This window comes from Micromesistius poutassou (assembly GCF_964030765.1).
Source record: "Micromesistius poutassou genome assembly, chromosome: 9".
Lineage (NCBI taxonomy): Eukaryota > Metazoa > Chordata > Actinopteri > Gadiformes > Gadidae > Micromesistius > Micromesistius poutassou.
Window position 1 is genome coordinate 90,599 of NC_140279.1, and position 12,378 is coordinate 102,976.

The window sequence follows — 12,378 nt, forward strand, 5'->3', positions numbered from 1 at the left end:
CTATAACACTACACTATAACACTATAACACTACACTATAACACTAATAACACTACAACACTATACACTATAACACTATACTATAACACTATAACACTATAACACTACACTATAACACTACACTATAACAACTACACTATAACACTATAACACTACACTATAACACTATAGTACTACACTATAACACTATAACACTACACTATAAAACTACACTATAGCACTATAACACTACTACTATAGCACTACACTATAACACTATAAAACTACAACACTATAGCACTATAACACTATAACACTATAACACTATAGCACTACACTATAACACTACACTATAACACTATAACACTACACTATAACACTATAGTACTACACTATAACACTATAGCACTACACCTATAACACTATAACACTACACTATAACACTATAACACTATAGGCACTACACTATAGCACTATAACACTAACACTAATAAAACTACACTATAGCACTACACTATAGCACTATAACACTATAACACTACACTATAACACTATAGCACTACACTATAGCACTACACTATAGCACCTACACTATAGCACTATAACACTATAGCACTACACTATAGCACTACACTATAGCACTACACTATAGCACTATAACACTATAGCACTACACTATAGCACTACACTATAGCACTACACTATAGCACTATAACACTACACTATAACACTACACTATAGCACTATAACACTACACTATAACACTACACTATAGCACTATAAACACTATAACACTATAACACTACACTATAGCACTACACTATAACACTATTAACACTATAACACTACACTATAGCACTATAACACTATAACATACACTATAACACTACACTATAGCACTATAACACTACACTATAACACTATAACACTACACCATGTGTTGTAGTGTTATAGTGCTATAGTGTAGTGTTTATAGTGTAGTGTTATAGTGCTATAGTGTAGTGTTATAGTGTAGTGTTATAGTGTTATAGTGCTATAGTGTAGTGCTATAGTGTAGTGTTATAGTGTTATAGTGTTATAGTGTTGTGTTATAGTGTTATAGTGTTATAGTGTAGTGTTATAGTGTTATAGTGTTATAGTGTAGTGTTATAGTGTTATAGTGTAGTGTTATAGTGTTATAGTGTTATAGTGTAGTGTTATAGTGTTATAGTGTTATAGTGTAGTGTTGTAGTGTTAGTATAGTGTTATAGTGTTATAGTGCTATAGTGACTATAGCACTATACACTATAACACATATATAGGCCTGTTCATATTATTCTATAAAATATAAGTAGGCCTGTAATGGACAGATCAGGTTCCAGAATGCGTAGGAAGCTTTGTAACGGGTGAAGAGACATTTATGAAATATGACATAATCGAGACACGTTTCTGTAGTGAAATGTACTCACATGATGTACTGGTAAGGGTCTATTGACGCATGGCGCAGCGAGAAGGCAGGTCTTGGTGTGGAAGTGGAATTGCACTGAGAGAAATATATTGAAATATATTGAAAAATGTTAGAATAATTAAATGCGGTAGAAATACAATAGGTAGCCTATCCATAGATATTCTGTGACACCTAATAATTGGAACCTGCGGATTATGAGAATGGTGCGCGCGCCAACGTGCGCGTGCGTGTGTGGTGCTGACTGGAGATTTGGCAGCGCGTGGAAGGTGCGGGACAGGAGGCACGTAGCACCGAGTCCATCACGTCATGTAGTTTTCATAGAGCGTCTATTGAATGGGCTGATTTGGTCTGTCTCCGTCTCTGTCTATGTTTCTCTGTCTCTCTGTCTGTCCTGCCTCTCTCTCTCTCTCTCTCTCTCTCTCTCTCTCTCTCTCTCTCTCTCTCTCTCTCCCCCCCCCCCCCCCCCCACTCTCTCTCTCTCTCTCTCTCTCTCTCTCGCTCTCTCTTCTCTCTCTCTCTCTCTCTCTCTCTCTCTCTCTCTCTCTCTCTCTCTCTCTCTCTCTGTCTCTGTCTCTCTGTCTCTCACCCCATGGGCCTTTCATTCTGGCGTACATAATATCTTTGAGGTTTATGATGCAGAGTGTATGCGTGCCAGCACCAACTCGGTTTAACGTTTAACACGGTAGCACTAGACGGACTGGATTGCCGTATAATATCTGATAAGTCATCATATGGATTCATGCAGAGTTCGTTCCGGTAGGTTCTGATCGGAAGACACATTTGCACGCCAGAAAAATCGTTGTGGAAAAGTGCATGCAGTCGAATGCATTCAGTCAACTAACTAAGTATGTAACATTTCAGCCTTTGATTCGGCTTCGGTTCAGGTTCGCCCAGAATAACGTCGCCTATTGCAGCTGTTATTCTCTGTAAATCCCAATACACCTACAAACCATGTGTCCCAACCAGATAGGATTTTACTTTTTCTTAAATAGTGGTTGTTGTGTTCGTGACTTGTTGCGGAGAAATCAGGAAAACGCTGGTTCCCCTCAAACTAAAGCGAAAAGCTTCATTCAGCTCCATGACACGACCACAGTCTTTACGCAATCTGGAATCCAAGAGAAAAAAAACAATACATACCTTGAAGGAGTTGATTTACTCACAAATCCCGACTGTAAGTATCGCTACCCGCTGTCCCACCGTCCATTGGAGAGATGATGGAGGAGGTGCTTCAATCAGCCTGGAGCCAGACGCGCTCACTCACTGCGCGCCACTACGTTTACAACATAGGAAGTTCATCGAATACAAACACACAACTCACTAAGCATCGTGTATGGTGCTCACATGTCAAATATTAATATAATTACTTCTAGAAATAAATAAAGGAAGAACTTTGTCAAAAAACGTTGGGAGCGTCGTCGTGTGTGTGTGTGTGTGTGTGTGTGTGTGTGTGTGTGTGTGTGTGTGTGTGTGTGTGTGCGCGCGCGTGCGTGCGTGCGCGCGCGTGCGTGCGTGCGTGCGTGTGTGTGTGTGCGTTGAGCACGATCTCACGTCTCTCCGTTAGAGGGCGCATGAGACAGACAAGTAATGTCTGTCAGACAACTCATGATCATATATGTACTAGTAGGTCTTATATCTTATATCCATAGGTCTTATATCCATATATATATATATTTATATTTATATTATATTTATATTATATATATTTATATATATATGGTTATATGGTTTATATATAAAACATTTTATATATGGAAAATATATATGTCTAATTAGGTGTGTAAAAGGTGTGTAAATAGTGCCTTGAGCCATCAATTTTCAGACAAATCCAAACCATGTATTCCATTCATACAGCTACAATAAAAGTTCACAAACCTCATGTTTTATAGGGGTATTAAGTCATTTAGCAGACGCTTTTATCCAAAGGGACTTCAGTGAATATTGCGCAGGGATTCCTTCAGGGAGTCCTTCAAAAGAGAGAGACTGCGCGGGGTTAGACCCCATGTCAGTAGACTATCAATAAGCCTAAAACAAATTCACTTATTATTATAGTAGCAACCCTAATCTTGTTGTCATAATATTAATAGTTCGGGAAATGTGTTATTCACTATTACTGTAAAAGGGGAAAACGCAGGTTTTTGTCGGTGACGCGCGGGGAGGAGTTCCGTCTCTGTGCAGTTATATACCGCTGTCCGGTGGAACCACCTTCACAGCACTACAGCGTCGCTTCCAAGGCGTAAAGGAGAAGACAAGACGATACAAGCTGAGACGGAGTGAAAGTCATTGGAGTATGAATCAAAGTATAGGCCTACTTGTGGTTCTAGTTTTGGCACTGAACTTTCTTTTCTGCGAAGGAGGTAAGTCGTTCTTTTTTCGGTTCTTTTAATTTTTTTTATAAAATAAGTGTTTTTTTTAAACCTTTTTTTAACCTTTGTTTGTGTTTTGATCACTGACTGTGTATTATATGTCTGATTAAGATTGAAGGTTTTTGAGTTTGCTGAAAAATATCAATTAACTATCAATTTGGTCTGACCAGGTACGCCATGCTGCTCGGACCCGTGTCAGAACCGCGGAGTGTGCACCGCCATGGGCTCCGCGCGCTACGAGTGTGACTGCACCCGGACTGGATACAATGGAGAGAACTGCACAAATCGTGAGCCTTATTCATATTTTATGGGGGAAAAAAAATAACCTTGATAGTTAATTAAACTTCACTTTAAATCACCATACGACCTTCATATTTATCATTCGTGAATTTCTATTCCGCAACTACAGCGGAGTTCTTCACCTGGATTAAGATCTCCCTGAAGCCCTCACCGAACACCATTCATTATCTTCTCACGCACTTCAAGGGCTTCTGGAACATCGTCAACAACGTGTCGGTCCTCCGGGACGCGATCATGAGATATGTGCTGACGTGTAGGTTTAATTAAAAGCCCTTGACCTCAACAAAGAACAAAAATACCATTGAGAATATGACCTAATGATCAAATGAATGACCTGTTCATCTCTCTCTCTCTCTCTCTCTCTCTCTCTCTCTCTCTCTAGCCCGCTCTCATCTCATCGCAAGCCCTCCTACCTACAATTCAGATTATGGCTACAAGAATTGGGAAGCGTTCTCAAACCTCTCGTACTACACTCGCACCCTCCCCCCGGTGGACAGCGATTGCCCAACCCCTATGGGAGTATTAGGTAAGGATACGCTCACCTTTTTGAAAACAAGTTCTTTCAGATTCTTTAGCTATCAGGCATCGTAGTATTGAATCACCCAGGGACCAGTTACGCACGTTCTATTTCACTTTCAAATTGAACAATCTATATCTTAAGGGCTCGTCTTCATCAAGATAGGGTCATTACAGTAAGTTAAGATACACATAAAAATGGTTTTGCATTAAATTAATATTTAACAACAACAAACAAACAAACAAAAACTTGATACTTAATCTGAGAGTAGTGCAGACAGTAGTGCAGCCAGTCCCCCCGCCTGGTTTTCCTACCTGTCCCAGGCTCTCTCCTCTAACCCGTCGTTCTTCCTCCACAGGGAAGAAGGACCTGCCTGACATCAAGCTGTTGGCTGAGAAGCTGCTCGTGCGGCGGCAGTTCATCCCCGACCCGCAGGGCTCCAGCCTGATGTTCGCCTTCTTCGCCCAGCACTTCACCCACCAGTTCTTCAAATCGGACATGAAGAAGGGGCCCGCCTTCACCGCAGCCCAGGGCCACGGGGTAAGAGGCTCACCCCCCCCCCCCCCCCCCCCCCCCCCCCCTCTCAGACACACAGAGGCTCACCCCCCCCCCCTCTCAGACACACGGAGGCTCACCCCCCCCCCCCCCCCCCCCCCCTCAGAACGTGACGATTAACCCCCCCTTCTGTCTCCAGGTGGACCTCAACCACGTCTACGGCGACAGCCTGGAGAGACAGCACAAGCTCAGGCTACACAAGGACGGCAAGCTGAAGTACCAGGTAGGGGAGGAGCGCACCTGGTCCAGACACCTCTTCATCATCATCCTCATCATCCTCCTCCTCCTCATGACAAGGCTCACTCACCTCTGCCTCTCCCCCTCTCCCCCTCCAGGTCATCGACGGAGAGGTGTACCCCCCGACCGTGGCCAGCGTGGGCGCGGCGATGCACTACCCCCCCCACGTGCCCGAGGAGCAGCGGCTGGCCGTGGGCCACGAGGCCTTCGGCCTGGTGCCCGGCCTCATCATGTACGCCACCATCTGGCTGCGCGAGCACAACCGCGTGTGCGACGTGCTGGGGGCCGTGCACCCGGACTGGGACGACGAGCGGCTCTTCCAGACCTCGCGGCTCATCCTGATCGGTGAGCAGCGCCGCGTGGTTGTTGTTGTTGTGTCCGTGTCGACACCCCCCCCCCCCCCCCCCCCACCCCCCCCATCAGAGACGGGAAAAAGATATCAATGATGAAGTCAATTGATTTTTTCCGGGCTTCGTTTGACATGAATGAATCCTGCTGTGGGTTCTAAAGGCTTCTGTAGGGGTGATTTGGGAGGTTCCGTTTGAGTGTTATCTGTTGTGGAACGCTCTGTGGGAACTATGTGGAGTCACTCACATGTGAGACACTCTCGATTTGGGACCGCTCCCTGCTTATCGTTGACCAATCAGGCTTTCTCTCTCCCCTGACTCAATCACAAAAGACTCATATCTGCTTGAGGTGTGACCCTGACTGACTCTCTCCCCCCCGCCTCCTCCTCCCCCCCCGCCCCGCAGGTGAGACCATCAAGATCGTGATCGAGGACTACGTGCAGCACCTGAGCGGCTACAACTTCAAGCTCAAGTTCGACCCGGAGCTGCTGTTCAACCAGCGCTTCCAGTACCAGAACCGCATCTCCTCCGAGTTCAACACCCTGTACCACTGGCACCCGCTGATGCCGGAGGCCTTCCACATCGAGGAGCAGGTGTACAGCTACAAGCAGTTTGTCTTCAACACGTCCGTGGTGACCAACCACGGCATCGGCAACCTGGTGGACTCCTTCACCAAGCAGGTGTCTGGAAGGGTGAGCAGCCGTGACCTTTCACTATAAGTGGAGCACTAGCAATATTATGAACCAACGGTATTGAAAGTGTTTTTTTTTTTAAAAGCTTGAGGCTGACCTTGTGACCTGTGTTTTTTTGTTCCAGGTGGCGGGAGGCCGGAACGTCCCCGGGGCCTTGTTGCACGTGGCCATGAAGTCGATAGAGAACGCCAGGAAGATGCGCTACAAGTCCCTCAACTCCTACAGGAAGCGCTTCTCCATGAAGCCCTACAGCTCCTTCCAAGACCTCACAGGTGAGACAGACAAGTGCATAGATTTCGCTGTTAAGGTCACGATGCTCTGGAGCGATGGGGTTTCATTTGGGCTGAATCGTTCAGACTTGAGAGTCTTACCGTTGCGTGGTCCCCCTCCCGCGTCCGTCCCCTCAGGTGATACGGAGATGGCAGCGGTGCTGGAGGAGATGTACGAACACGTGGACGCCGTGGAGCTCTACCCGGGCCTGCTGGTGGAGAAGCCCCGGCCCAACGCCATCTTCGGGGAGACCATGGTGGAGATGGGGGCCCCGTACTCTCTCAAGGGCCTCCTGGGGAACCCCATCTGCTCCCCGGAGTACTGGAAGCCCAGCACCTTCGGCGGCAGCGCGGGCTTCGAGATCGTCAACACCGCCTCCCTGCAGCGGCTGGTCTGCAACAACGTGGACGGGCCGTGTCCGCTGGCCTCCTTCCGGGTCCCCGACCTGGAGCAGACGGGCTCCGTGGTCATCAACTCCAGCCGGTCGCACGCCCGCGCCGGGGCCGTCAACCCCGCCGTCATGCTGAAGGAAAGGACTACAGAGCTGTAGTCCTTTTTGAGACTACTGCCACGCTACACTACACAGTCTAAACAATGTATTTATTTATCTCGTTCTGTTTTCTTCATATATATATGTATTTATTTATTTATGGTATATTTATAATCCTATTTATTACATTGAGGGGAAAGACAAAAAAAAGGCAGAACCTTTTGTATGAAAAAGTGCTCGTAAAGTTATCAGGGAAAACCCAGAGAAGAGTTCTAGTTCCTCTATTTATTGAGCGAGTTTGCCCAGAGTTCACGTTGTGTTGTATCAACACAACGTGTAACGTGAAGAGGTTTATCTTTAAGCCCAAAGCCGGGGAACAAAAGCCCTTTTCGGGACATTCATAACGTCATAACGTTACCCGATAGCAACTCGGCCCATATCCATTCTCGAGGTCCTAGAAATGTAACTTATGCCAGTTCTGTGGTTAAAGATTTCTATCCAACCCAACACATGATATGATATGTCTGCTTAAGTTTGTTATTTATTTAAAAATGTTTCATATGAAAATAGTTTTATTTTTAAATCTCAGCTTTCTAGTTTACAACCTGACTCTGTGCTGTTTGCCACTGGCTGGCATGTAACAGGAAACTTCTGTTACATTGCTTCAAATTTATTTATTGAACTTTGTTTTTTATACAAAATGTTATTTAAATTGTTGTCTAATAGATGTAATGTTGGTAGGCCTACCTGATTAACTGACCTCTGTTAACATCACTGATGTTCACATTCCTTGATACTTGATGTTTTATACTTGATACTTCATTGACATTTTAACTGAACTACTGTAAGTTTGTGAAACGTCGCTGCTGGTTCTTTTACTTCCTCACTCTGTGTTTAGTTATTTAACTCGTCTCTGTAGTGAAACCCCACTACAGTCTTTACACTAGAACTTAAACTTGAATGGATTCAAGTTGGGTACGTCGAACTCCATGACTGTTCTAAAGATGAACCATTTTACAGTAAAGAACATTCTATCTGCCATACTTTCTACTCTGTGTCTTTTTTTATTTCGAGCACTGAATCCATGTATTAAATATCGTCTGCACCTTGGCCCAATGTCCGGAGCTTCTTCATTCTGGCTTCATGCCCTTCAGAGCCGACAGTCAGCAGCCCTGACAGTCAGCAGCCCAATATACCTGTCAAAGCTCAACACCATGAAACACATCCCTGGTGAAAATTAAGTGTACTAAGTATACTTTATCTAAGTATACTTAATGTACTTGCAGCACACTAGGAGCCAGTATATTTTAAGTGTGACATTTTCGCGTAGTTTTAAGCATATTTAGTGCATTTAAAGTTGAAATAAAGTAGTACTATACTTCATACTAAAAATGTGCTAAATTGAAACAACTTTAAGTGTACTTCACACATACTAAGTACACTTTAGTGTCATGCTTCATTTCTAACATTCAAGTTCTCTTAAAAAGTGCTTATATTATGTTAGAAATACACTTTAAATATTATCGAAATCAACACAAATCATATTAACTACACATTTCAAGCTTTACTATTTCAAGCTTTGAGGTATTTAGATTTAATTTAGATAATATTTCAAGTGCATTGATGAAGTACTTGTAATGTTGTCAGAGTATATTGCAAATATAAAATGACTACATTTCAAGTGTGTTAGTAGTTCACTCGATTTGGCCTATCTACTGCACCTTCAACACATTTGAGGGTGTTTAAAGTATTAAGCTTATGGAAATCATACTAACAGCATATTTCAAGCGTAGGCCTACTCTTTTAAGCCATTTAAAGTTTTTAGATTTAATTTAAATAATATTTCAAATGCATTGAAGAAGTACTTGTAATGTTGTCAGAGTATATTGCAAATATAAAATGACTACATTTCAAATGTGTTATTAGTTCACTCGATATTAGTTCACTCGCTATTATTAAGTGTTATTGAAGTTTAAACAAATCATACAAACTCCATATTTTAAGCTTACTATTTGAAGCTATCTTAGGTATTTAGATTATATTAATTTAATTGAAGAAGTACTTGTAATGTTGTCGGAGTACATTGCAAATATGAAAAGACTGCATTTGAAGTGTGTTATTTCGCTCAATTTGGCATATTTACTGCACCTTGAACATATTCCAAGTGTCTTTAAAGTGTTTAAGAATTATTTAAGTGTATGTAAAATATATAAATACTATATCCTAAGTGTCATGGTACATTAAATTTGGTTTCTTTACATTTCACTTTGAATATGTTGCTTCTACATCAGAAATGTCTTTCAGGTGATATGATCGAATGAGAGGAACCCAAGATCAGACAACGGATGTTGAATTAAACCAGAGGTTTGTTGTAGTGAGGACGAGAGCAGGAGGGAACAACAGGAGATGGACAGGCAAGGAAGGATTCCAGGCAGCTAGGCAGGCAGATGAGACCACGGGGTGGACGGCAGGCAGGTGATCTTGGGCCAAGGAGAACACGGAGATTAAACGGGAAAAACACAAACGGTATCTTGTTATCCAAACATTTGCTAGTGCCGGGGCTGGTATCTACCACTGCAGTTGAAACAACGATCTGTCGATGAGTGGCTGAAGAACCGGGGGTTAAGTAGAGCAGAGATGATGACTGGAGATTGATGACAGGTGTGCAAGTCCGACAGGTGTAGAGCTGGGGACAACGAGGAAATGGTGAAAATTAAGTGCACTGAAGTGTATTGAAAATATATTTCCGAAGTGCACAATTCATTCCAAGTACATTTTTCAGAAATGTTAAGTATATTTTAGGTAGACTTTTGGAAAAGTATACTTGAAATAAATATACCAACGCTAAATGTACTTAAAGTGTGGTTTCAGTAGACATCTTAAAAGTATACTTAACTGACATTTTTTAAAGTTTATTTGGAATATATTTCAGATAAAGTGTATTTCGGTCAGGATGCATCCTGACTGAAATACACTTTATCTGAAATAAATTCCAAATTCCAAATTGTCTACTGAAATCATCTTTCAAATATTACAGCGGTAGTGTACTTATTTTCAGTATATTACAGTTGAGCTTAATGACATCCTGAGTGAAATACACTTTATCTGAAATATATTCAAAATAAACTTCCAAAAAGATCAGTTAAGTATACTTTTAAGATGTCTACCGAAACAACACTTTAAGTACATTAGCGTTGGTATATTAATCTCAAGTACACTTACATTGAACTTAAATAGATCTCAGAAGAAGTATGCTTTTTCAAAAGTCTACCTAAAATATACTTGAAGTATACTTCTGAAAAATGTACTTGGAATGAATTATGTACTTTGGAAATATATTTTGAATACACTTCAGTGCACTTAATTTTCACCAGGGCATGGTTCTTCATAGAGCAGGTCCCTCAACATCCTGATGTCACTGAGGATGGGAGCTCATATAGAGTCTAAAAACGAACTAAAAGTTATTCCAAGCAACTATTGTAGGACTGGAGACTGAAAGCAGCTCACAACACTGACATCAAGTAGCCAGTGTTACTGTACGTTAGGCTACAAGCAGGTTAGGAGGCTAATAACAATCCTGTATGCGTCACGGTTGTAGAGGGGTCTGTCTTTGTATCAGATAATGAGCAAGAGGATGTGATGGAGGTGAAGAGAGGGAGGGAAGTCCACCCTAAGGTGGAGGAGAGAGAAAGAGAGAGCCCTGCAGAGCAGCACTTTGGCCAGAGGGGCTCACCGATCATCAGAGTAAAGGTGCACGTGGAAACGAACCTCTGGACTCACTCCACTACGGGATGTGGTCGACTGGTTTGGAGAGTGAGACGAGGGCAATTCCAAAAAGAGAAGTTTTATTCACTTCCCAAAAACAAACCAAACAATAAATAAACATGAAATAAATCAATGGTTCCAAAAACACAAATTAACATTTGAAAAGAATAAAAGAAAAGCTGTTAGCAACTTCCTAGCTGAAATACAGGATAATTCCGCCTAACAGGAGGGTGTAAGTAGTGGCCTCACGTCAAGCCACCTCTTCCTTACCCTCGCAAACAAACAATGCGACACCCCTTAAATAGGCCACCTAATTAGTCACAGGTGGACCAATCAAGGCCCAAATAAATAAATAAATAAAATTAGGCCATACCAGTGTATGTGAGAAAGGTTTCACTTTCTCACAGTGCAGAAAAACAGACGTAACCAAAATGGCCCCAAAAGACATGGAAGACCAACCAATCCTAAATGACCTCAGTATGTTAAAGTCAGCCAATGGGCGCGAGACAATGAAAAAACATTTTTTTAAGATGTGTGAGATACATGGATCAAGAGAGGAAGAGGGCCCCACAGAGACTGCTTTTGTTTAGGGCCCAGACTTGTTTGCTACAGCTCTAAAAACACTGGGCAGAGCAATGATATCAATCCCTTCTTGTCTGCCTTTGGACCACATCGACTTTATTTATCCAAGAACACCTCATGGGTGCTGGGAAATATTGCTGTGCTAATATGTTCCACTCAGGCTGCAGATGTAGTAAACCGCAAGGGAATCTAAAACGGTGATTGTAGGGCTTAGATGAAGATAAAGGTCTCACAGCAGCAGAAAGGCTGCATATCAGTTTTTTTTTTGTCAGTCTTTTCAAAACCCACATGGCTGGAACTTTAGCCATCGTAGGGGTTTCACAGCACAGCCCCTGGATTTCCCATAACACCACCAACACACACACACACACACACACACACAGACACACACACACCCACACACGCACACGCACGCACGCCAACACACACACACACACACACACACACACACACACACACACACACACACACACACACACGTGGGTTAAAGTATTATCCCAGTGTGCATCAATGTGTGGACGCGCGCAGGTCTGCTGGCTTTGAGATGAGAGAGAGGGAGGAACACATCTCTCTTTGTGTGGCTCTAATGAGCGTGAGCAGGTCGCAGGCTCTGTATTGAGACTGGATCAAGAGATTGCTCACTCGGTCCCTCGCCAGACCGGGAGTGTAGTCGTGATCCGAAGGCAGGAATAGCCCTACGTGACGGCCGGCAGATCGTCGGAGGAGAGCAACGGCCCGCCGGGGGCACGCACGCAGAACAGAGCGCGGCCCCGCTGCGGGACGCCGCCCGATGCGGACGTGGCCTCTGCAACGGAACGCCACAGTTTGAGGGTTT

The 12,378-nt window shown here is 43.3% G+C and overlaps 2 protein-coding genes across 2 annotated transcripts in view; one reads left to right on the plus strand and one right to left on the minus strand.

Moving 5' to 3' along the window:
* Positions 1 to 1,725, minus strand: part of LOC311353565 (hemicentin-1-like) — a gene marked incomplete at both ends in the record, with an annotated part of 7,883 nt that extends 6,158 nt beyond the window's left edge. Inside the window, one exon of the mRNA XM_084473484.1 lies at positions 1,668 to 1,725. Coding sequence (XP_084329610.1) covers positions 1,668 to 1,725 — 58 coding nt within the window. The remainder of the gene's footprint in view (positions 1 to 1,667) is intronic.
* A 1,953-nt stretch (positions 1,726 to 3,678) lies between these two features.
* LOC311353501 (prostaglandin G/H synthase 2-like) lies at positions 3,679 to 7,256 on the plus strand (the record flags this gene model as incomplete). The annotated part of the gene is made up of 10 exons (XM_084473414.1): positions 3,679 to 3,779; positions 3,959 to 4,075; positions 4,198 to 4,341; positions 4,471 to 4,614; positions 4,964 to 5,145; positions 5,300 to 5,383; positions 5,496 to 5,742; positions 6,150 to 6,436; positions 6,561 to 6,708; positions 6,844 to 7,256. Exons 1-10 carry the CDS (start codon positions 3,713 to 3,715, stop codon positions 7,254 to 7,256), a joined length of 1,833 nt encoding a protein of 610 aa, XP_084329540.1. The 5' UTR covers positions 3,679 to 3,712.
* Positions 7,257 to 12,378: the final 5,122 nt, after the last annotated feature.